Source organism: Canis lupus, chromosome 2 (assembly GCF_048164855.1).
Source record: "Canis lupus baileyi chromosome 2, mCanLup2.hap1, whole genome shotgun sequence".
NCBI classification, from domain to species: Eukaryota; Metazoa; Chordata; class Mammalia; order Carnivora; family Canidae; genus Canis; species Canis lupus.
In genome coordinates, this window is record NC_132839.1 from 13989231 (window position 1) to 14014309 (window position 25079).

The window sequence follows — 25079 nt, forward strand, 5'->3', positions numbered from 1 at the left end:
GAAATAGAGGTGGAAATAAGATTCCAGGGAAAATGCATATGCTAATATGGAATTCGCCAGGCTCGTTCTTCTCTTGCTCTCTTTCTCCAGGACCCTGCCCCAGTGCTCTGTGTTGTTGCCTGGGGTATGAGACTCTCCTTTTGGGGATCAGACCTCTTAGACTGCACCTCTATGACCCCCACCCCTTCTCCCTGACTACACCTAAAGCTGATTCCAGTGAAGCAAATCAGAGTTGGTTGGCCGAGTCAGGTTCAGGCATGTGTTCCTTTCAATTTTGTGGGAAAATAGAAGCTCTCTTTTAGGTTATATACAGTTACATGTTTGCCCACTGTAGAAAACAAATTAGTGCGTTTCCAGAAAATTCTCGTACCGGTATTTAAGGTCAGGTAGACTACCTATTGGCAAAACCAGTAATTTCAGTTTTGCTTTGTTCCATTCATATTATCTCTGTCATATACCAAATATGGGTCAGTTTGCAACCATCTTGGGTATTTAAAAGAAATGTAGTGATGATAGTTGCAAAACTCTGTAAATATAATAAAAAAAACCCACTGAACTCTATACTTTAAAATGATGAATTTTATGGTAAGTGAATTCCATCTCAGTAAAAAAAATTGCGGGGGATCCCTGGGTGGTGCAGCGGTTGAGCACCTGCCTTCAGCCCAGGGCGTGATCCTGGAGTCTCAGGATCGAGTCCTGCATCAGGCTCCCCGTATGGAGCCTGCTTCTCCCTCTGCCTATGTCTCTGCCTCTCTCTCTTTCTTTGTGTCTCTCATGAATAAATAAATAAAATCTTAAAAAAAATTGAATAGATTGGACTTAATATCAAAATTACAATCAGGTATTAGAGAAATTTTATTTTATTTTATTTTATTTTATTTATTTATTTATTTATTTATTTATTTTTATTAGAGAAATTTTAAAATAATTTTACAAATGGTGTGCTGTGTACTTTATTACATCCGGTGGTTAAGAAATTTCTCTTTAGGAAATATTTTCAATGCATTGGATAATTGGGTTATTTGATGATTTCATTTCTTCTGATTTTAGGTTAAATCTGTGACTGTTGCTGAAGGACTCCTAGAAGACCATTTTGATGTCACTGTGAAGATGAGCACCTACCTGGTGGCCTTCATTATTTCAGATTTTGAGTCCATTAGCAAGATGACCAAGAACGGAGTCAAGGTGAATCCTGGGACTGTCAGATTGTCACATAGGGTGACCAACTTATCCTAGCCTGGGTGAGACTGTCCTGGTTTTAAAACTGGAAGTCCCACAATTTGGGCACACACCTGAGTCTTGGGCAAAACCCAAGATTGTTGGCATCTTATTGTCACAGATGCTGGTATTTACAACGGGGTTCTAATCACAAAAACATGTGGAGAGGCTTGGTCTGGTCTGGATCACGGTCCCAGCTCCACCAATAGCTGGTTTTCTGACCTTGGCCCTGCTCTCTTTGAAACTTAGTTTAATTTATGCTTCTTTAAAATGTGTAGGTTAAAAAATAAAATAAAATAAAAAAATAAAAAAAATGTGTAGGTTGGACTAGACCCTGCCAGTGGTTTCTCTAGTTGTTTCTGGCTATCACTTTCTACAGTTTGGAAGAAAATGTCATTGACTATCTGAACAGAGGGTTTCTGGCCTTGAGAAGAAAGTAAAATAGAGCAGTCAGCTTAGAGAATTTCATGGCTCTGGGGAGGACATTTGTGGCAGCGAATACTAGAAAAAATATCTTGTGTCAAGGACTACTTTCCCCCTTTCTAGGTGCCGTTGTGTAGTGAACAACCTATTCAACTGTATGCTGGGTTCTGAATGCAAACAATCTTTGCGGGGAGAGGAGGGGCTTTAATTTGAAGATATCTCATTTATTTGTGCACATTTTCACTGAGGCCTGAACGGATAGGACTTCTCTGATGAATGATCGTTTGTTCCTGTAGCGGTTCTTTTTTTTTTTTTTTTAAGATTTATTTATTTATTTATTTATTTATTTATTTATTTATTTATTTATTTATTTATGATAGACATAGAGAGAGAGAGAGAGAGAGAGGCAGAGACACAGGAGGAGGGAAAAGCAGGCTCCACACTGGGAGCCTGATGTGGGACTCCATCCTGGGACTCCATCGCACCCTGGGCCAAAGGCAGGCGCCAAACCGCTAGGCCACCCAGGGATCCCCCTGTAGTGGTTCTTATTCTTGTAGAGATCTTTCTACTTACCTGGAGATTTGAAGGTGATGCTTGAGATTTGAACATAGGGACCAATCTAAATTCAGTAGCGAAACTATCAGCAAAAACAGTCATGCATTGATTTGCCCACTTTTGTGAATCCTTTATGAAAGATTCTTTTTTTAAAATAATGTCTCTTCCATACTGTGATATTGTGATTTATGACAAGAAATATATATACGTGGTCTTTGTCCCGGTTTCTAGCATGAAGCTCCTAAAACATGAGGAATTTCCTGATGACAGCTAGAAAGGTGTCTATCAGGTTAATGAGATGACTTGTGGAAAGCACATAGGTAACCTAAAGATGGGGGCTGGGTGCCGGAGAACTAGCCATGTGGTCTGAGGGTTGGGACTTTTGGCCACTCCCTCTTGACGTTCAGAGAGTGGTGAAGGATTGGGGATTTGAGTTCAATTACCTAGGGCTGATGACTTTATGAGCCCTGACTGTGGAGGGAAGCCTCTATAAAAACCTAAAAGGACAGTTCAGAGAGCTTCTGGGTTGGTGCAAGTGCGGAGAATCCGTGAGAGTGGCCTGCCTGGGGGATGGTATGGCAGCTCTTCCAATCTGGCTGTTTCTGAGTCATGACCTTTTATAGTAAGTAAGATATTTCTCTGAGTTTTAGGAGCTGCTCTAGCAAAGTAATGAAACCTAAAGAGGTGGTTGTTGCAACCTGCAAGCTCTAGCCTGTTGGTCAGAAGCATGGAGGGTAAGGTGGACTCGTGACTATCCCCTGAAGTGGAAGTGGGGCCAGTTTTGAAAGGCTCATCCTTCATGTCGTGGACGCTGGGCAGTGTTGAAACCAAGCTGAGTTGTGGGACACCCGGGTGGTATTGGAGAACTGCTTGCAGGTGTGGGGGTAATCCCCCACCCCCACATTGGAATTGGGACCCAGAACTCTTTCATATTAGTGTTCTTAGGTTTTTTATTTCTTTAAATACATTAAATGTAAATTTTACATTCTAGTAACTGTCCTATCTGAAGTCTTTGTGCGTCTGGTTCTATGGTCTGTTGTTTCTGCTGGTTTTTGCTTATGGTGTCTGGGTTCCTCGGCGTGTATTGAACTTAGGCTACCTGAGTTGAAGGTGGCTTCTTTCAGAGAGAATTTGTTTGCTCCTGTCGGGTGACCAGGAGCACTTACGAGCCCATGAATCACTTTAATTCAACCTCTTAGCTTCAGATTTTTAAGCTACCTGGTTAGTGTGTGTCCAGCTGCTACCGAGTGTGAAGATTAGCTTTTTACTGATTCTCTTAAGACTTCCATCAGCCTCCCCTCTAAAGTACCAAGCCTTTGAAAAAGATGTTCCCCCACTCCTGCAGGCTCCTTGAGGAAGGGGGTGGCTGTGTTTAGTTTACCCTTACAGCAAGGGTGTGATCCTTTTGGGTCCAGCTTTACGCATGGTGCGTCTTCTGTTGGACGTCCCATCTCGGGCGGGCTCTGAATTTTGTTTCCTATCCCCTGAGACCTCCAGTGCTGTGAAAGCTCAGATCCATCTGTATTAGGCTAGTGTCCTCAGGACAAAAGCTGGCTGCAGTGCTCTGCTGTCTATGGAGGGTCCTACTGTTACTTCATTTCTGGCATCTAACTTGACTTTTCTACAGTGTCATAAGAGCATTTTTAAAAAGATGGTTTTGTATAGGTTATCCAGCATGTTGTAGTTGATCAGAAACAGCATTAATATAAGAAACAGAACTGCTGATTTTCTTAATTGTCAACTATGTTGCGGAAGATGAAGCCTTAAACGTCTATGTTCTGTACAGTTGTGGAGAGAACCCACAATGGCATTTGAATAGCTGTCTCTGCCTTTCTCTTCAGGTTTCCATATATGCTGTGCCAGACAAGATACACCAGGCAGATTATGCCCTGGATGCCGCCGTGACGCTTCTAGAATTTTATGAGGATTATTTCAGCATTCCATATCCCTTGCCCAAACAAGGTAGAGATTTTGCACAGTTTTTGCAAATTGTGGCATTTAATGTTGTCAGCTGTGGATTAAATCCTCCTAATTGGCATTCCCATGTTTATCTCAGTAGCCCTTTAAGTCCTGAAACTCCCAGCAGGGGTTAACCATCAGGTTGATCCTACTCACCCCTCATCTATACAGTAAATTTCTAATAGCAGAAGAACTTGAAAAGGTTTCTGAGGCACGTATCGTGGTGAGAATCTTATCTTCTGACTTTAAAGATAAACCCTGCTGAATTAGTGGGGAGACAGCAAAGTGCGGAAGCTGCATTTTTTTTCATTATTGGCACACGTTTGGTAGGGATATAAAGGATGCTCAATAAATTTTTCTTGAACGCATACAGGGTAAGGAAAAATCTGCATTTTCCTTCTTAAGTGGGCTTTTAAAACTATTGTGTGTTTGGGATTTTAGGTGGATGGGAGCCTGGGGCATCCCAAGGCAAGTGGATTATTGAAGAGATTGTTAAAGAGTTTTCAATCCCTAAACTCCTCCTCAGATGGCTAGAAAGGGAGTCAGGAGGCCCAGGGCCCACCTCTGAGGCTGTCATGCAGCAGTAGAGCAACTCAGTGACTCTGAGCCTCTCTTTCTTGGTTGTGAAAAGTTCCTCCAGCCTAGAATGATTCCGCCCAAACCAGCTTGGCTTTTCTTAGGATCCCTACACCTATCCATTCTGAAAGCTAGTGTGTTTGGGCAATGTCTCACTTCAAGACAGCTAATAGATTTTTGTGTTGTTCCCAAGATCTTGCTGCTATTCCGGACTTTGAGAGTGGTGCTATGGAAAACTGGGGACTGACCACGTACAGAGAATCTGCTCTGTTGTTTGATGCTGAGAAGTCTTCTGCGTCAGATAAGCTTGACATTACTTTGATAGTGTCTCATGAACTCGCCCACCAGGTACACAAAATTTTGTTTTTAAAAAATTGTGGCAAAACTACACCTAGATTGCTTTTATGGGACAGAAGAGACTATTCATATTGACATACGAGTTGGATCGCTTCATTTTTGCTTTGCCTTTTTTCCATAGGAAAAACAATTTCTTTAAAGCATCAGGTGCCATGTTTTAAAATTACATTGAAACTTTTTTTTTACTTTGCTGAAATATTCTATAAATGTCATTGATACACTGACATCATACACGTGCAATCTTTCCTCCTGAATGCCTTATGTTTATAGCTGTGTAGAGAAGCCAGTCTCCGTAGAAATGTGTGAATAATCTGCTGTTTTCCTTTTAGTGGTTTGGAAACCTCGTTACCATGGAATGGTGGAATGATCTTTGGTTAAATGAGGGCTTTGCCAAGTTTATGGAGTTTGTGTCTGTCAGTGTGACTCATCCTGAACTGAAAGTTGTAAGTATTTACTTATTTTTAACAGGTTGATCTGTCGTTTTATTCAGCTTTAGTGGAAGATATTTAATGATCTTCAATTATCGAATTCATTTTAACTCCCTGAGAGTCTAGAAAGGAATGGGGTTCCCAAAATGCTACTGAACTTCAGAGGTGTCACAAAGGCTTATTTCCAAACTGGATTCCTTATTTCCAAATCTGTGAGAGGTAGGAAATTATGTTAAATCTTATCCCACTTAATATCTTAAAAGAAATAGAAGTAATGACAACTTGTCTGTTCCATCTCATTTTCTCAACCTTCAGGTTGCTCACTGAAGGATTATTAAGTACAGATTGCTATTATTTCAATAGGATCCTACTTGCCAACTCAAAGAGGATCCTATTTGCTTTAGGTAACTGCACATTTGTTTATATAGGAGCCTACAAACTGAAGGCTTTGGAACCTTTACATTTTTATCTTAAAAATCTGGTGTTTAACTTGTGAAAATCACATGCAGTAAAGTTTTTCTTTCTTTTTTTATTTTTTAAGATTTTATTTATTTATTCATAGGAGACACACAGAGAGGCAGAGACACAGGCAGAGGGAGAAGCAGGCTCCATGCAGGGAGCCCAGTGGGGGACTTGATCCCGGGTCTCCAGGATCACGCCCTGGGCCAAAGGCAGACGCTCAACCACTGAGCCACCCAGGTTGTCCCACATGCAGTAAAGTTAAAAAAAAAAAAAAAAAAAAAAAAGAAAGAAAACTGTATATAAAAAAAACTGTATATAAAAGGAAACAAAACTCAAAAAGCAATCCTTCACTCTATAATTTTGATTTATGCATGTATTCTCATTTTCATCTTCCTGGACACATAATTTAGTTATAATGTCTAACTATTACACTACGATGGATCATAAATATTTTCCCATTTCCACATAACCCTTAAAAATAAAGTTGATTATCTGTGTATGTTATTCTATTGGGTAATATGCCCTAAGAAATCAGATTATACTTGGAGTTTGTTCTCCACTTTTTCTTTTTTTCTTTCTTTTTTTGACCACATGGTTTTAAACTTAACTTTCTTTGCTTTAAAATAAGATGGCGATGTTGTAATCACTACACACTTTAGTTCGTGGTTTGGCACTGTTTGGCTACAAGCATCATGGCTTTTCTTTCTTTCTTTTTTTTTTTTTTTTTAAAGATTTTATTTATTTATTCATGAGAGACATAGAGACAGAGAGAGATAGAGAGGCAAAGACACAGGCAGAGGGAGAAGCAGGCTCCATGCCAGGAGCCTGATGTGAGATTCGATCCCAGGACTCCAGGATCATGCTAAACTGCTGAGCCACCCAGGGATCCCCATGATTTTGTTTTTTTTTTTTTTTTTTTTTTTCCCATGATTTTCTTTTTAAGTTAAGCTTGTCTTCTAAAAGGTAGTTAAGATGAACAAAATCTAAAAATCTAAAATGTTCACCTAAAATTGTTTGTTGGATGCTCTTTAGCAACAGCAATGCTATTTTATTTTGTAAAGTGTAAATATGGAAGAGGTTTGGGCCAGAAACTTGAAGTATAAGCCTGTTAACCCAGAACAAACATTAATCCTTTAATATTTTTTATCTAAAATAGAAATCACATAAGTGACATTCTTTGTTTCAATAGGAAGATTATTTCTTTGGCAAGTGTTTTGATGTGATGGAGGTAGATGCATTAAATTCTTCACACCCTGTGTCGACAGCTGTGGAGGATCCTGCTCAGATTCGGGAGATGTTTGATGAGGTTTCTTATGAAAAGGTAAAAATGGATTATAAGGGTACATTTTGGACACCAAACTGATAGACTTGGGTAGAGAGGTGATAGATAGGGTTGTGGGGTGGCTTTCCCTTCTTAAAAAACCACCAGATTGAATGCCTTCTATGCTGCCCCATGCTGCCTGGAGTTAACTTTTTACAGCCAAAGTTGCAGTTTGATTTGTAATCCTGAAGATCTTATAGTTGTTTTTTTCCATTTTGTCATAAAGTGAAACTTGATGGCCTACAGGAACTCTGCCTCTTATCATTCAACAATAGGTCTTGATCGTGTATCATCAGGCAAACATTCCTGCCTCCTGTAGCTTACCTTTCATTGCCTTCAGAACTGGTGTGTGATGAGTACTGGGTGTTATAATATATGTTGGCAAATTGAAATTAAATAAAGATTAATTATTTTTAAAAGTAGCCTTATAAAGTGAAAAAAATGGTTTGTATTGTTGAACTGCAAAATACTGTCCTATGCGATGTGTTTAATAACAGAACTGGAAATGGTTGCTAACATTTGATGGGAGATTATACATAAAAAAATCTTTATCTGGCTTTTCTGGACAAGGAAAAAGAAAAAACAAGGATTCTAGTCACCCTGGTTACATGGTAGGGGGCAGAGGGCTGTGTATTTCCCTTGGTGTAATGCAAGCTGAAGCTAAAGTCCTAGTTCTTCCTTCATGAGATCAAGGTTCTGCTTTTCCAATTCTCTTTCCATTCCCAACCATTTCTTTTGTCTTCAGCAAGGCAGAGAATGTCCTTTACCATTGTACTTGGTTATCTTAAATGTAATATACAGAATAGTATTTCTTTGATGTTTTCATCAGCAGTGCACGGGAGATAAAAACAGACATACAGAGGTGTATCTCAGTGGAACAGACTAGAGAGCTCAGAGACAAACCCACACATATATGGTCAATTTTTTGTGTCTGAAAAAGAAGCCAAGAATATACAATGGGAAAAGGAGAGTATCTTCAATTAATGACTGTTCAGCTTTCCCAACACCACGTGTGAAAGAATGAAAATGGACCACTGTCGTATACCTCTTGGAGAAAATAACTTGATTGAAGACAAAAAACCATAAAACTCCTAAAAGCAAATAAAGGGATAAAACTCCTTAACCTGTGACTTGGCAACAATTTTTTGTATGTGACACCAAAAGTGCAAGCAGCAAAAGCAATAATTAACAAGTAGGAATGTATCCAACTGAAATGCTTCTGTACAGCAGAAGAAATAATGCAAATGGAAAGGCAAACCTACAGGATGGGAGGAAATGTTTGCAAACCATATGTCTGATATAGGGTTAATATCCAACATAGATAAGAACTCCTACAGCTCAGTAACAATCTGATGGAATGTTGGCAGAGGAACTAAATTAGACATTTCCAAGGAAGACCCACAAGTGGCCAAGAAGTATGTGACAAGATGCTCAACATCACTAATCATAAAGGAAATGAGAATCAAAACCACAGTGATCTATCACCTTGCACCTCTTAGGATAGCTATCCTGACAAAGAGTGTTGGCAGGGGTGTGCAGGAAAAGGCACCCTTGTGCACTGTTGGTGGGAATGTAAATCGGTCCAATCACAGTGGAAAATGAAGTGGAGTTTCCTCAATATTAAAACTACAACTACCTAAAAGGGCTTCTGTAGTGAGTGCACACGTAGGACAGCTCTGTTTCTCTTCATGCAGGACTGACCTCAAAAATAAAACTACAGTAGGACCTAGCAATTCCACTTCTGAGTATTTATCTGAAGAAAACAAAAAATCCTAATTCAAAGGTAACACACACTTTCAAATTCATTGTAGCATCATTTATAGTAAGTAGCCAAGGAAGGGGAACAACTTGTGTCCACCGAGCAATGAATGGATTTAAAAAAAAAAAAAAACGTGATATGCACATACAACAGAATATTAATCACCCTCAAGATAGAATGAAATCTTGCCATTTGGACAAAGTGGATAGACCTTGAAGGCATTACACTAAGTGAAATAAGTCAAAGACGAATACCATAAGATTTCACTTACATGTGGCATTTTCAAAAACCATTCCATTTTGGGCACAGAACAGAGTGGTAGTGGTCAGAGGCAGGGATGGGCAAAATGGGAGAAGGGGGTCAAAAGGTACAAATTTTTACTTATAAAACTGTTATGTCACTGGGCTGTAATTTACAGCATGTTCTGTAGTTGATACTACTGTATTGCCTATTGGGAAGTTGCTAAGAGTAAATCTTAAAAGTCCACATCTAAAGAAAAAAAAAAAAAAAACAAGGGAATTGATGTTAGCTAGACTTAATGTGGTAAGTGGTGGTCACAGTATATACAAATATTGAACCACTATACACCTGAAACTAATAGGTTACATCTAAATTATACATCAATAAACACTTAAAAAAAAAAAAAAAAACCCAAACCAATCCTGTTGGCAGGGTGATGTACTCCATGTGGATATTCATGGATCTGTGCTTTGCCTGTCTGGTGTCCCCACCGTTCCCTATAGAGAAAAAGGAACAATGTAGGTCTTGAGGGGACATAAGAAATTCTCCCGTAAAGGGAGATTTTCTAATTACTTCTTAAAGGATGAACTGGGGCTTCCTAGGAAGAGAAGGAAGTAGGAAGAGCTTTCTGGGATGATGGATCCTGATTGCTTAGGGGGTGAGTGGAAGAGAAGGGGAAAGGGGCAGGGGAAGGAAGTTGTATTTAAAAAAAATGATGGAGGGGAAAAGCAAGGTCAATAGGAAAGCTTTTTTCTTTACTCTTGAGTGCATTGCCTCATTTATGTCACTTGTCCATTGGAGGCATTTGAATTTGGGGGTTCACAATCCACAGTAATGGGGATCAAGGGTTGGGGGAGACTCTTTAACACAGGAATGTAGGTCACCAGGCCTTCTCTGCCACCTTTTCCTTTGTTCCTCCTGCCGTCTGTGCTCCAGGCTGCCTGTGCTCTCCCATCCCTTAACCGGTACCTCTGCTTCTATCGCTGCTTCTACCTGCCTGTCCCCCTTGCTGGGCCACAGTGGCTGTGGGAAGGCAGGTGGTGCTTCACGTGTGGCTTCTGCACCACTGTCCACTGACCTGTGAATAATGGGCGCTGGCCAATGATGTTAATTTGCCCTGCGGGGAGGGTTGGTTGCTGTTAGAGAATGACGGCCCTGGGGGCCTAAGAAAAGAGACCGTTCTGTTCAACCCTTTGTCTAGACAGGTCTCAGGTTTTTGTTTTTGTTTTTTTAAAGATTTTGTTTATTGATTCATGAGAGACACACAGAGAGAGAGGCAGATACATGGGCAGAGGGAGAAGCAGGCTCCATGCAAGGAGCCTGATGTGGGACTTGATCCTGGGTCCCCAGGATCATGCCCTGGGCTGAAGGCGTCACTAAACCACTGAACCACTGGGGCTGCCCTAGGCAGATCTAAGTTTACCCACTTTAAAAAAAAATTTTTTTTAAACCCGTTTTCTTTAGTTGGGTCACAAATCACTAGACATTGAAGATATTGCCGTAGTTGCATGTTGAAAGGACTCTCCCAAGATAAAGTGTGATGACAGAGGAGATGATTAAACTAACAATGACTTAATGTTGTCTTTTCAGGGAGCTTGTATTCTGAATATGCTAAGGGATTATCTTGGTGCCGATGCATTTAAAAGTGGCATTGTCCAGTATCTCCTGAAGCATAGCTACAAAAACACAAAAAATGAGGACCTGTGGAACAGCATGGCAAGTGTGAGTATGGTTTTGTTGAGCTCTGTTTGGGGTTGCCGGGCTTATTACCATGTTTTTGTTTTTGTTTTCTGCACTCTATTAATCCCTCTGAGAGGGATCATGAGTGTTTTCTACAGAACCAAGACTAACATGTTTGGTTTTTAGATTTGCCCTACAGGTGGCACAGAGAGGATGGATGGCTTTTGCTCTAGGGGCTCACGTTCATCATCGTCAGTAAGTTTTTCCATCTACGTGGGACCCCCTAAGCCCAGGTTTTTACTCTATTCTTCGCAGAAAACCTCTGTGCCAGACTCTGAGGTCCTCATCATATCACTCTTATTCCACATAAGGTTGTGTGGAGACTGACCATCTTTTTACAACTTCTCTTGGATGCTGTCTCCACAGGGAAGTTGGATAGCATTCTTTGGTAGCCCCTGTCGCTGGTCCTAATCAGCTTCGTTCTCTGGAAAGCAGTGAATGTCAATGACCTGTTTCTGTGGTGGATTGGGGCTGTCTCAGGCTGTGTGGGTCCTTTCCAAAGCTCTTCATTTCTGAAAAAAACCAGGGCAGCGAGCATTCTAGAGCATCTACTATGTGTCAGACAGGTGCTAAGCACTATTACCTCCTGTATTTCTTGCACCAGTCCAACGTGCAGGGTACTTCTATTTTAACAGATGGAAAAGTGAAATCTGAAAGCATATGCTCAGTAAACTGCAGAGTGGGGGGGTTTGACTTTAGATCCAATTCATGTTTTTAATCGCTAAGCTGCGAAGAATTCATAATATTTGAGGTCCAAAATAATGTGAGTCTCATTATCTGGACTTGTAGAATATTTTCACAGGCACTAAAGTTCAGGTCTAGAGATTCAGCTGACTTTTACTCACCATATTTTTATGTTTTCTGGCTTTTTGGTTTTTAGAGACCACTTTATTCAATAATTGCTAGTGATGTAGTGTTATTGTGTTACATCACAGTAATTTTGTGATGTATTTTTATCCTTTTACTGCCTTTTAAATATTCTTAGGGGTAGCCCGGGTGGCTTATTGGTTTAGCACCTGCCTTCAGTCCAGGGCATGATCCTGGAGTTCTGGGATCAAGTCCCACGTCAGGCTCTCTGCATGGAGCCTGCTTCTCCCTCTGCCTGTGTCTCTGCCCCTCTCTCTCTCTCTCTCTCTCTCTCTCTCTGTGTGTCTCTCATGAATAAATAAATAAAATCTTTAAAAAAATAAAATAAGTATTCTTAGAAGATTTTTGAGTTTCAAAGAATATATCCTCTTTTGGGTTTATGACTGTTGAGTATGGCCCATCTTGATGTTACCACTTTGGGAGGTAGAGGCTATTGACTGAACAGTTTTTCCCCCACCTTGCTTGTGTTGTCTGAGCCAATGTTGTTACATGGTTGTTGAAAGCCTGGCCACTTTGTCTCCCTTCCCTCCCTCCATTCACTCACGTGTCTGCTCAGTGGGGTGTGCCAAGCCCAAGGTGTGCCCAGTAGAACCACACAAAGTACCTGCTCTTAAGATGTGACCTGCGTATGTAGAGAAAGAGAACGAAGGGCAAACAGTCAGTGCTCTGAGGGGAATGCCATGGCAGGACACAGTGTGAGGAAGGGGGGGCTGGTGAGCAGAGGAAGGGGGTGAGGAAAAGCTTCACAGGGGTTGCCAACAGGTAGTAGCCCTGTGAGCGAAAGCCTGGTCCTCTGTTAGACTTGGGCGAGTGGTCCTATAGCTGGTTTCTTCTGTCTCCATCAGCACTGGCAACAGGAAGGCCTTGATGTAAAAACCATGATGAATACGTGGACGCTGCAGAAAGGCTTTCCCCTGGTAACCGTCACAGTGAGAGGGAGGAACGTACACATGAAGCAGGAGCTCTACAGGAAGGGACCTGATGACGCCTCAGAAACTGGGTAATGTTCTTGATGGAAAACTCATACTGTTGCCTAGAGAACACCTGCCTTGTAGGATGGAACTTGATTTTTCAGAGTGCTTTTACCTTGACCACTAAAATAGTCCATCGAATTGCTGTACCCTGTAGAGTTGAGTTACACACCACCATCTTCCTGAAAGGATAAATGTGGCCTTAAACCTTGGTTCGTCTCAATAGAACTGATAATGATGGTTTAAACATTTTCATTGTTTTGTCGTTTGATAGGATGAGAATTCCATTTACTGACTAGAAATGAACTCTGAACTAAGCCACGGCCACGAAATGTCTACAGTGCCTGGCATTTGGGTTGGAACTGATGACATAAACACTTAGGTGATTTCTAGGGATTTTGAGAGAGACTGTTGCTTCTTGGAAGTCTGATTTAGATCCTGGAAACTGTTCATCAGCTTTAACACTTCAGAAGGCCATCACTGGAAAGGAGATAGTGCAACCTGACTCACCCTGGATGGACAGTACTTTAAAAAAAATTATTTTGAAATTATTTCAGACTGAAAAGTTGCAAGAGCACAAAGAATTCTTATGTATTCTTTACCCAGATATGCATATATGTTAACTCTTTACTACGTTTCCAGTATCTCTCTGCCCCTCTCCCCTCCCTACTCTCCTAATTTTTAAACCCAAAATACGTATATAAAACCTAAAATATAACCTTTGTATATGTGTATGTATATCCATGTATCATCCAAAATAAGAGTTAAAAAACGAGCTCTCTATACATTTGTATGTGCTCTCTATATAGCACACATAAATATATTAATGAAGTTTAATTAACATACAATATCCTGTTTCAGGTATACATCACACGGATTCAATATATTTATACATTGCAAAATGCCAGTGATAGGTCTCACTTCCATCTGTCGCTAAAGGAAATCATTACAATACTATTGACCGTATTCCTTATGCTGTACGTTAGCATCCCATGACTTACTTACTTTATAAGTTTGTATCTTTTAACCTCCTTTACCTATTTCACCTCCCTGCACCACCCCCCCTTTACCAACAATTTGCTTCCTTTATTTATGAACCTTTCTGTTTTGTTTTTCAAGTATTCATATAGGTGAAATCATATAGTATTTGTCTTTATCTGTAGGACTTATTTCACTTAGCATAATATTCAGTAGGTCCATCCCTTGTTGCAAATGGCGAGATTTCATTCTTTTTATGGCTGAGTAATATTCCAGTGTGTGTGTGTGTGTGTGTGTGTGTGTGTGTGTGTGTGTGTGTGTAGCACATCTTCTGTATCCATTCACCTATTGATGAATGCGGGCTATTTCCATAATTTGGCTATCATAAATAATGCTGCTATAAACATCGTGGGGTATTTATCCCTTCAAATTAGTGTCTTCATATTCCTTGGGTAGATACCCAGTAGTATGATTGCTGGATCATGGGGTAGTTCTGCTCTTAATGTTTTGAGGATACTCCATACTGTGTTCCACGGTGGCTGCACCATTTGTATTCCCACCAATAGAGCACTAAGTTTTCTTTTTCTCTACATCCTTGATAACAGTTGTTTCTTGTGTTTTTGATGGTAGCTATTCTGACAGGTGTGATGTGATATCTCATTGTAGTTTTGATGTGTATTTCCCTGATGATGAGTGATGTTGAGCATCTTTTCATGTGTCTGTTGGCCATCTGGTTGTCATCTTCAGAGAAATGACTATTCATAGCTTCTGTCCATTTTTTAATTGGCTTATTTGTTTTTGAGTGTTGAGTTTTAATAAGTTCTACACACTTTGGATACTAACCCTTTAGTGGATATGTCATTTGCAAATTTTGTCACTCATTCCATAGGTTGTATTTTAGTTTTGTTGGTTGTTTCCTTTGCTGTGCAGAAGCATTTTATTTTGAAGTAGTACCAATAGTTCATTTTTGGTTTTATGTCCCTGGCTTCGGGAGACAAGTCTAGAAAAATGTTACGGTGGCAATGTCAGCGAAATTACTGTCTGTGCTCTCTTCAGGGATGTTTAGTTTCAGGTCTCATGCTTAGGTCTTTAATTCATATTAAGTTTGTTTTTGTGTATGGTGAAGGAAAGTGGTCCCATGTTCTTTTGCACGTAGCTGTCCAGTTTGCCAACACCACCATTGGTTGAGGAGACTTTTTCCTATTACTCCTTCCTCTTTTGTCCAAGATTAATTAAGCATAGGATCATGGATTTATTTCTGGGGTTTCTATTCTGTCCTGTTGATCTGTGTGTTTCTTGTTATGCCAATACCATACTGTTTTAATTACTACCATTTTGTAATAAAACTTAAAGTCTGGTGTCGTGATACCTCAACACCTCAAAAGAAAGTTTTTCTTTTTTAAGATTGTTTTGGCTATTTGAGGTCTTCTGTGGTTCCATACAAATTTTAGAATTGTTCATTGGAGCTCTAACAAATGTTGGTATTCTGCTAAGAATTGGCATGAAATTTATAGTTCACCTTTCATGCCGTAGACACTTTAACAGTATTAGTTCTAACATTCCATGAACACGGAATGTCTTTCCATTTCTTTGATAGTCTTGAATTTCTTTCATCAGTGTTTTATAGTTTTCAGAGTACAAGTCTTTCACCTGTTAGGTTTAGTTTATTCCTAGATATTTTATTGTGTCTGCTGCCATTGTAAATGGGATTGTTTTCTTAATTTCACATTCCACTGTTTCATTATTAGTGTATAGTAATGCAACAGATTTCTGTACATTGATTTCTGTACGCTGTGACTTCAGTAGATTTATTTATCAGTTCTTGTAGTTTTTATCAGCTCCGGGTTTTCTATGTATTTCTATTGTATCATCTGCAAATAAAGAGAGTTTTGTTTCTTCCTTACTAATTTGGATGCCTTTTATTATGTTGTCTAATGGCTGTGGCTAGGACTTAACAGTACTGTGTTGATTAAAAGTGGTGAGTGTGGACAGCTCTCTCTTGTTCCTGACCTTAGGGGAAAAGCTCTCAGTGTTTCATCATGGAGTATGATGTTGGTTGTGGGTTATATGCATATAAGGCCTTTATTATGTTGAGGTATGTTCCCTTTAGATCTATTTTCCAGAGGGTCTTTTTTTTTTTTTTTTATCATGAGGGGATGTCATACTTTGTCCATTGCTTTTTCTGCAACTATTGAAATAACACGGTTTATCCTTTTTCTTATTGATGTGACCTATCATGTTGATTTGTGTATGTGTGTGTAAATATTGAACCATTTTTGCATCCTGGAAATAAATCTGGCTTGATTGTGTATGATTTTTTTTTTGATGTAATGTTGGATTCAATTTGCTAATACTTTGTTTTTTTTTTTTTTTTTTTTTTTTTAAAAAAGACACATTTATTCAGCGTCATGATCAGACTATTACATTTAGCAATCAACAGCATGGGTGCAAAAAAAAAAAATCTACATTAAAACCCTTTGTTGGAATGCTTTACACTTTCCACAGAACAGAAACTAAAATAACCTGTTATACAATTAGTCACAAATACAGTCCTCGAGTTTTTTGCCCATACACATGAGTATTGTCTAAAACATGTCTTCTTTGTAGCAGCTAGGCCCTGCCACCACTGTGCTTGGCTGAGTTCACAAATCTGTTGTAACCTGTAGCTTCCCTGTCACTTCTCTGGCTCTCCTCTCCTGCTAAGCTTTGTTTCCTGGCAGTAATTAAAACCTTCTGCCACTGCCATAGCTGCTGCTGCTGCTGGAACCGCCATAGCCACCTTGGTTTCGTGGTTTGGCAAAGTATTGGCCTCCATCACCATAGGGGCCAGAGCTTCTGCCTCCAAAATTTCCTCCTTTCATGGGTCCAAAATTTGAGGATTGATTGTTGTAATTGCCAAAATCGTTATAGCTTCCGCCACCTCCAAAGTTGCTTCCGTCATTACCAAATCCGTTATAGCCATCCCCACTGCCACCATATCCACCACCACCTCGACTGCCACCGAAGCCACCTCGACCACTGAAGTTCCCTCCACGACCAAAGTTGTCATTCCCACCAAAACCACCTCCACGACCACCACCAAAGTTTCCAGAACCACTTCGGCCTCTTTGGCTGGACGAAGCACTAGCCATCTCTTGCTTCGATAGGGCTTTCCTTACTTCACAGTTGTGGCCGTTCACAGGATGGGATTTTTGAATGACAATCTTGTCTACAGAGTCGTGGTCATCAAAGGTCACAAAAGCGAAACCTCTCTTTTTGCCACTGCCTCGGTCAGTCATGATCTCAATCACTTCGATTTTCCCATACTGTTCAAAATAATCTCTTAGATGATGTTCTTCAGTGTCTTCTTTAATGCCACCGACAAAAATCTTTTTCACAGTTAAGTGGGCACCGGGTCTTTGAGAATCTTCTCGGGAGACAGCCCTCTTTGGTTCCACGACTCTTCCGTCCACCTTGTGCGGCCGGGCGTTCATGGCCGCGTCCACCTCCTCCACGGTGGCCTACGTGACGAACCCAAAGCCTCTGGAGCGCTTGGTGTTGGGGTCTCTCATTACCACACAGTCCGTAAGCGTCCCCCATTGCTCAAAATGGCTCCTCAGACTCTCATCGGTCGTTTCGAAGCTCAAACCTCCGATGAAGAGCTTCCGCAGCTGCTCGGTCTTTTTGGGAGACTCTGACTTAGACATGACGGCGGTGGGAGGGGAGACTTTAACGATGCTTACTCGGCGGCGTCCAGGGGCAGAAAGCCAATTTGCTAATACTTTGTTGGGGATTTTTGCATCTGTATTCATGAGAGATATTGGCTTATAGTTTTTCTTATTTCTAATTGTGGTCTTTTCTTTTTCTCTTAAGATTCCTTAATATTTCCTATAAGGCTGGATTGTGGTCATGAACTCCTTTATCTTTTGCTTGTACTGGAAACTCTATATCTCTTTCCTTCTGTTCTGAATAATAACCTTGCTGGGTAGGTTATTCTCAGTTTTAAGTTTTTCCCTTTCAGCACTTTAAATATATTCTGCTACTCCTTTCTGGTCTGCAAATTTTCTGCTGAAAAATCAGCTGATAGTCTTAGGGTCTCTCTTGTATGTGACTTTCTTTTACTGCCTTTAAGATTTTTCTTTAATGGTTGATATTGTAATTGTAGTATGTCTTGATATGAATCTCTTTATATTCCTCTTGTTTGGGAGTTTCTGTGCTTTTTGGAACTGGATGTTTATTTCTTTCCCCATGTTAGTGAAGTTTTCAACCGCTATTTAAGTTTTCTACCCCTTTCTTCCCTCTTTTCCTTCTGTGACCACTATAATGTGAATGTTTGTCACTTGATGTTATAACCAGAGGTCCCTTCTATATTGCTCTCATTTATAATTATTTTTTCTACTTGCCATTTTGATTGGGTGATATCCACTATTCTATCTTCCAGATTATTGACCTGTTCTATATCCTCTAATTTGCTGCTGATTGCTTATATTGTATTTTTCATTTATTATTCACATCTGTGACTTCTGTTTGGTAGTTTTTTCTAGTTATTTATTGAAATTGTATTTTTCCATTCTTAGTTCAGGGAACATCTTTATGACATTATTTTGAACTCTCAGGTAAATTACTTAGCTATTTCATTAGGGTTTTTTTCTGGAATTTTTTCATTTTCTTTTGTTGGGAATATAATCCTCTGTGTCCCTTGGTTTGTTTGACTTCATAAGTCTACTTCTGCAAATTAGGTAGAACAGCCACTTGTCCTGACTGGCTGTGGGAACATCCCCTGTGTAGGTTGCATGTGCCTGTAGCTTTGGCTCCCCAGCTGAAGCTGGAGTTGGATGGGGGAAGTGTCTTAGGGAAAACTGCACCAAGGCTGTCCTGGTGAGATGGCTAGAGCTGGAGTGGGTATGGGCCCAGGGTTCCCAAATACTCTGTGCTGGAGCTGCCCTAGTGGGACGGTAGGAGCTGGAGTGTGCATGGACTGGGGAGTTCTGGGGCATTCTTTCCCTGGGCCACTCTGGAGAAACTGCTGGAGCTGGAGGAGATGCTGCCCTGGTAGGGTGTCTAGAGTTGGAGTGGGAACAGGTGCAGTCCGTAGCGTCCTGGGCTGTCCTGCACTAGGGCTGCCATGGTAGGATAGCTGGGGCCCGAGTGGGTCCTAGCATACTCTGCTGGGGCCATCCTGGCAGGATGACTGGAGCTGGCGTGGGCAGGGGGCCTTGGGGTTGCTGGCATAGCCGTAGGCAGCTGGCCCTGTAAACAGTAGTACTCACCAGTGCCTAGGACTGCAGAGAGTTCTAGCAGATTCCACACTGTTGGGTGGATGCTTTAGAGTTAGTCAGTGGATGTCCTTCACTTACAATCTAGTTGTCCTTTAAATTGATATTCATTTATCATGTCCGGGGAGGGGGGGGTTTGGGTGGGGGGGGTGTTGGGATGGGCTTCCTGTTGTTATCCTGTCTCTGTCTCTCCTTCTCTGTGCGGGCCCTCTATCATTTGTTGTGTAGAAGCTATTTATCAGCCGTCAATTTTTTTTTTTTGAGAAGGAATTGCTCTATATGTAGGTATAGACTTGGTGTATCCACAGGAGGTGAGTTCAGTGTAGTTTTAAGCTGCCCTCCTGGATACACAGTAGCATATAATTCTTTTACCTGCAAATACATTGGGAACATGATATCCTGTACCCTGACATAGCTCAGTGTGATATGTCCATAAAAAAAGAATGTTCACTTACTAAGTACAGTATATTATCAAAATTATGAGATGAAATTGATAGACTACTTTGATCTACAAACCTGATTTCAACTTTTCCAGTTGTCCTAATAATATCTTTACCTGAGAGTTCAAAATAATATCTTTAGCCATTCTGACTGGTGATTTCAACTTTTCCAGTTGTCCTAATAATATCTTTACAGCAAAAGGAAAAAAAAGAATTCTGGTTCAGGATTCAGTATAGCTCCTATTGTATTGTTACACATGTTCAGTTAGTATAGTTTTGTTTTTTTTAGTGGTTTTTTTTTTTTTTTCCCTAAAACAATGCCTCAACTTTTTTTCTTTCTTGCCCTTGGCATTTTTGAAGATTACAGGCAGGCTGGTTCTTTGAATAGACTGTTCTCCAGTTTTTATTTCCTGCTATTTACTCATGATGAGATTTGGGTTGTGCATCATGGGAAGGAATTCCGCTGAAGGGATATTATATTTATAATAAATGATTTGGGAGTCACATGATGTCAATATGTGCCATTTATAGTGGTCATGGTTTTTAAGGGAGGACATCTGAGCTCCAGTCGGCCAACCTCAGCAAAGGATGCCGGGGTTCACTGGAGCCCAAATTCCTAGCTATGCTGAAGAAGTCCAAGAAGAATGAGTCATGCCTGACCCGGCATCCCTTGCAAAGCTGGAAAATGGGCTGGTGATGCTTTGACTTCGTGCCTATGGTCGTTTTGGTGCCATCATTTAAACCAGCTGGCGTCTGGTGTATGATAGATAATTTAACAATTGTTTGTTGAATTGATTCAACAAATAATCTGTTCTTTCTTTAAGGGACCTGTGGCATGTTCCATTGACCTTCATTACCAGCAAATCGGACTCAGTCCAAAGATTTTTGCTGAAGACAAAAACAGGTAACGTATTGCAGAAGTGACTGGGTTAAGTCAAGAAGAAACTGGAAATGTGTAAGACTTAGTAAGTTTGTTTTACTATGTATCTTGGTTAAAAGAGAAGGATTAAGTCAACCTTCATATTCAGCAAATTCTCGGCTTCTGCTTTCTAGTGTAGATAGACCTTTCAAAATAGAGATTAAAGCAGTTGAATTATATAATGGCAAGAAGAAGCGATTGCTAGTGAAAATTCCCCCTTGGTTACACATGGCTGGATTAAATCATATGTAGGGCCTGCAATGTGACTGTATTCCCCTCATAGATCTATAAATCTCAAAAAATAGGTGTCTAAAGCTAGTGCTGACCTGTGCCTATTGGAATGGACTTTTCTGGTTTCTAAAAGAAATGTGTTCAATATGAAACTCATTTCAGTATTAAAGTCGTTCAATATTAGACTTGCCTTTAGTTTCTTTGTCCGGTCTCTGATCAGAAAAGCTTTCATCAGTCAAGAGAGAAAATGGAGCTGTGATTTATTTTATTTGTTCTAGATGTGCTCATCCTCCCCGAAGAGGTAGAATGGATCAAATTTAATGTTGGAATGAATGGCTATTACATTGTGCATTATGAGGATGATGGATGGGATTCTTTGACCGCTCTTTTAAAAGGGGCGCACACGACAATCAGCAGCAATGACCGGGCCAGTCTCATTAACAATGCATTTCAGCTTGTCAGGTAATACAGACTCCTCAGGGGCTCGGTTCGTTTCTGAAAGCAGCTGCTGTTAGCATTCAAACACTGGATTTCTAAAGATGAAAATGATGGCTTGCTAATAAGGAGCTGTACGGTGTTTTTCCCTAAATTCTTTTTATAATCCAAGGTTGCTTTTAGTGATTAACCACATGTCTAGGTCTGCAGAGTAAGGTAACAGAAGTAATCTGTGTTTTAATTTTACTAACAACTTAGCAGATTGATGCCAAAGTATAGAAAACCAAGAGACCAACTTATCCCGCAGCTTCTCTGGCCCTGCTGGGTCTTTCACATTTTTGAAGCCTTCTTAGAAGACACTGTGGCTCAGTACCAAGTTGTTTGCATTTTGTCTCTTGGATTAAAGGATTTCTCCCCGCACTCCTCAAACTGGATACCTAAACATCATAGAAGCTTTATGAAATATAACTTAAAAATGTGGCCCAACCAAATGATCTTCGAGTTGTTGAGGATCATGTTTGCTCTGATTATTTTTTTTTTGTCTTAGGACAATGGTTTTTGAGGAAGTGTGGTGCCCCTGAAAGTCACACTTCAGTATTTAGGCAGGACTCCAAGGAGAGTCACCCAGGTGGGAAGCAAGGATTCTATACTTCTCGTTTCCCATGTCCCTTTGTTCTAAATGTTGAGTTCTTTATTGGCTGGGCCTCTTAAGGTGGCAAATAGCAATGGAAGGTAAAGACAGGAGTGCTTTATCTAGCTGTTTCTGCCTCCCTGAGACTATTTCCCTCCGTAATAGTATCGCTTAATTCTTGGAGGGTTTTGTACTTAGCATATGCCCTGCCACTGAGACTTTGAACACCTGTGCTCCATAATGAAGGGTTTTTATCTGTAGTCACTTTGTTTTTGAAATGGGGACAAGAATGGGTTTAATCCAGACCCTCAGACTTTTGACGGAGTGGCAGTCTCTCTGACCAAGATTACTGATTTTTGATAAAAATGACCATCTCTCTCTACAAGTTGAACACACATTTTGTTGTTTCTTAGGGGGAAAGATGCTGACCTGTTCCGTTTTGTCTTTACCCCAAGTTAGCATTGGCTCCATCACTAGTCAAGAAACTTCCTGCGCAGTGGTAAATAAGCCAGTGTTATGTGTGGAAGAAAAGATACTTATATATAAAAGTCACTATTAATAAGGGAGCATTTGTATCTGATTGAATGCTTGTTGGAGGGTTAAAATAGTTTTCAAAACAAGTTGATTTCCTGGTGGTTGTTGTTTTATACTGCTAACCACGGTGTCTCTTGACCAGCAATGGAAAACTCTCAGTTGAAAAAGCCTTGGATTTAACCCTGTACTTGAAACATGAAACGGAAATTATGCCGGTGTTCCAGGGTTTGAACGAGCTGATCCCTATGTATAAGTTGATGGAGAAAAGAGATATGAATGAAGTGGAAAATCAGTTCAAGGTAGAAGCCTTTACTGACTTGAGTGGCTACTTAACTGGTTTGCTTTTTGTGTGGGTGTGGGAAAGCATCCTTCCCATTGTGTATACACAAAGTATATACAAAATATATGTACGTCTTCATATATATTAAAAAAACATCAAAGTTAACTCAGTATTTGGATTAAATAGCAAAGATATTCTGACACTAAGACCCAGCACGAGAATCTGTACTTAAATTTTACAGATTTGTTATTCCCTTCTTTGTGCAAATCCTTTATTTTATCTTTACTTCTGTCTTTTGATAGTTACTATTTAACTTTTATTTTGTTCAAGTTAACATATAGTGCAGTAGTTTCAGGAGTAGAATGTAGTGATTTGTCAGTTGCATATAACCCCCCCCCGCCCCCGCGTGCTCATTACATCACGTGCTCTCCTTAATGCCCACCACCCAGTGACCCCCGTGCTCATTACATCACTCCCCGCCAGCAACCTTCAGTTTGTTTCCTGTAGTTAAGAGTCTCTTATGGTTTGCCTCTCTGTTTTTATCTTCTTTTTCCTTCCCTTCCCCTATGTTCATCTGTTTTGTTTCTTAAATTCTACGTATGAGTGAAATCAATGGTATTTGTCTTTCCCTGGCTTTTTGCTCAGCATCATACCCTTTAGTTCCATCTAAATCATTGCAAATGGTCAAGATTTCATTCTTTTTGATGGTTGTGTAATAGCCCATTGTGTATATATGCCACATCTTTTTTGTCCATCTGTGGAGAATATCTGGGCTCTTTCCATATCTTTGCGAGTGTGGACGTTGCTGCTATAAACACTGGGGTCCAAGTGCCTCTTTGAATCACTCTTTCTGTATCCTTGGGGTAAATACCCAGTAGTACAATTGCTGGGTCGTAGAGTAGCTCTATTTTTAACTTTTTTGAGGAATCTCCATACTGTTTTCCAGAGTGGCTGCACCAGCTTGCATTCACACCAGTAGTGTAAGAGGGTTCCCCTTTCTCCACATCCTCACCAACATCTGTCGTTTATTTGCTAACCTGTTCAGTTTAGCCATTCTGACTGGTGAATGGTTACTGACCATCATTTTGATGGTTACTCTTAAGATACTCCATGATGCAGATACTTGAGGATGAGGCACGAAATGGTTCTTTTTACCAAAATGTTACAAAGTCCTGTTGTAAAATTTGCTCTCAGAATTTAATCCTGTAAACTTAGTTTCAAAAATTGGCAATTCATGGTGATTTTTAAATGAAGGTATATTTATTAAAAGATTGTTACGCAAAATAGTAAAATAATTACTTAGTGGTTTTGACCCCTTTTATAACTAAAAATAAACAGAATTACATGTTTTTTGGGGGCACCTGGCTGGCTCAGTGGTTGCGTATCTGCCTCTGGCTCAGGTTGAGATCCCGGGTCCTGGAATCGAGTCCCACGTCGGGCTCCCTGCATGGAGCCTGCTTCTCCCTCTGCCTGTGTCTCTGCCTCTCTCACTGTGTCTCTCATGAATAAATAAATAAAATATTTAAAAATAAAAAAATTACATGGTTTTAAAAATAGGAGTTGGATTAAGCTTTAAAAATTAACCCCCATCCCCTGGGGGTGTATAGGCTTGTAGAAACACTAGATGGCCGGGGATAGAACTGGTGACACACGTGGCTTTCCCGCAGGCCTTTCTCATCAGGCTGCTGAGGGACCTCATTGATAATCAGACGTGGACAGATGAGGGCTCAGTGACGGAGCGAATGCTGCGGAGCCAGCTCCTCCTCCTCGCCTGTGTGCGCAAGTATCCGCCCTGTGTGCAGAGGGCAGAAGCCTATTTCAGAGAGTGGAAGGAATCCGATGGAAATTTGAGGTCTGTGCTTACTGAACAACCAGGTAGTTCACATGAAGGATGTAATTTCTGTTTTAGATCATCAGTGCTAAATGTTGGAAGAAAAAACAAGTATAGACAACAAGCCTGCTCTGCTGTATTTTTGGGGAAAGTAAATTGCTTTTTACTATTGGTCTATCTCTCAACTTTCTGTTTTAAGAAATGCCAGGCGGGAACTTCTATCTATAAAAGTCAAATATCTAGAGAGTTAAAATAGGATTAGGATAATTCCCATTTAATAGAGGCAAGGATCAGAACTGAAACAACCGTCCTGGATGGGGACGGAGGCAGTGCGTGCCATAGTAATAGTTTCTTTGGGCATCCAAAGTCCCTGATAAGGTGTGTATAGTAGTTGTTGATACTGTCCTAAGCTATGTAGGATTTTCCTGTATTTGGAATTTATTCTTGGACTTTTATATTTGTGGCTCAAATCTCTCTAGGAAATATTAGGCCAACAATATACATGGTTCCATTTAAAGAAATACTTCCAAACAGTGGTCCTGTTGATTCGTTGACTTTTGTTCATGGATTACATCTTGAGTCTAGTTGGAGTTTCTTTCTTTTGGCTTAAGACGTGATCATCTTCCGTCCCCCAGCATCATTAAAGTATGTTAGATACGTAGGTATTGA

At 40.3% G+C, this 25079-nt stretch overlaps 2 protein-coding genes across 5 annotated transcripts in view; one reads left to right on the forward strand and one right to left on the reverse strand.

Moving 5' to 3' along the window:
* Positions 1-25079, forward strand: part of ERAP1 (endoplasmic reticulum aminopeptidase 1) — a 44197-nt gene that overhangs the window by 11326 nt on the left and 7792 nt on the right. For all 4 annotated transcript variants that reach the window (XM_072790089.1, XM_072790072.1, XM_072790097.1 and 1 more), the window contains 12 exons: positions 1051-1185; positions 4038-4158; positions 4925-5079; positions 5418-5531; positions 7168-7299; positions 10889-11020; positions 11165-11233; positions 12751-12905; positions 20374-20453; positions 20978-21161; positions 22442-22598; positions 24247-24431. In XM_072790089.1, coding sequence (XP_072646190.1) covers positions 1051-1185; positions 4038-4158; positions 4925-5079; positions 5418-5531; positions 7168-7299; positions 10889-11020; positions 11165-11233; positions 12751-12905; positions 20374-20453; positions 20978-21161; positions 22442-22598; positions 24247-24431 — 1619 coding nt within the window. The remainder of the gene's footprint in view (positions 1-1050; positions 1186-4037; positions 4159-4924; positions 5080-5417; positions 5532-7167; positions 7300-10888; positions 11021-11164; positions 11234-12750; positions 12906-20373; positions 20454-20977; positions 21162-22441; positions 22599-24246; positions 24432-25079) is intronic.
* On the reverse strand, positions 16209-17597 carry LOC140612667 (heterogeneous nuclear ribonucleoprotein A1-like). Its single transcript, XM_072790527.1, has one exon. It carries the CDS (start codon positions 17325-17327, stop codon positions 16578-16580), a length of 750 nt encoding a protein of 249 aa, XP_072646628.1. The 5' UTR covers positions 17328-17597; the 3' UTR covers positions 16209-16577.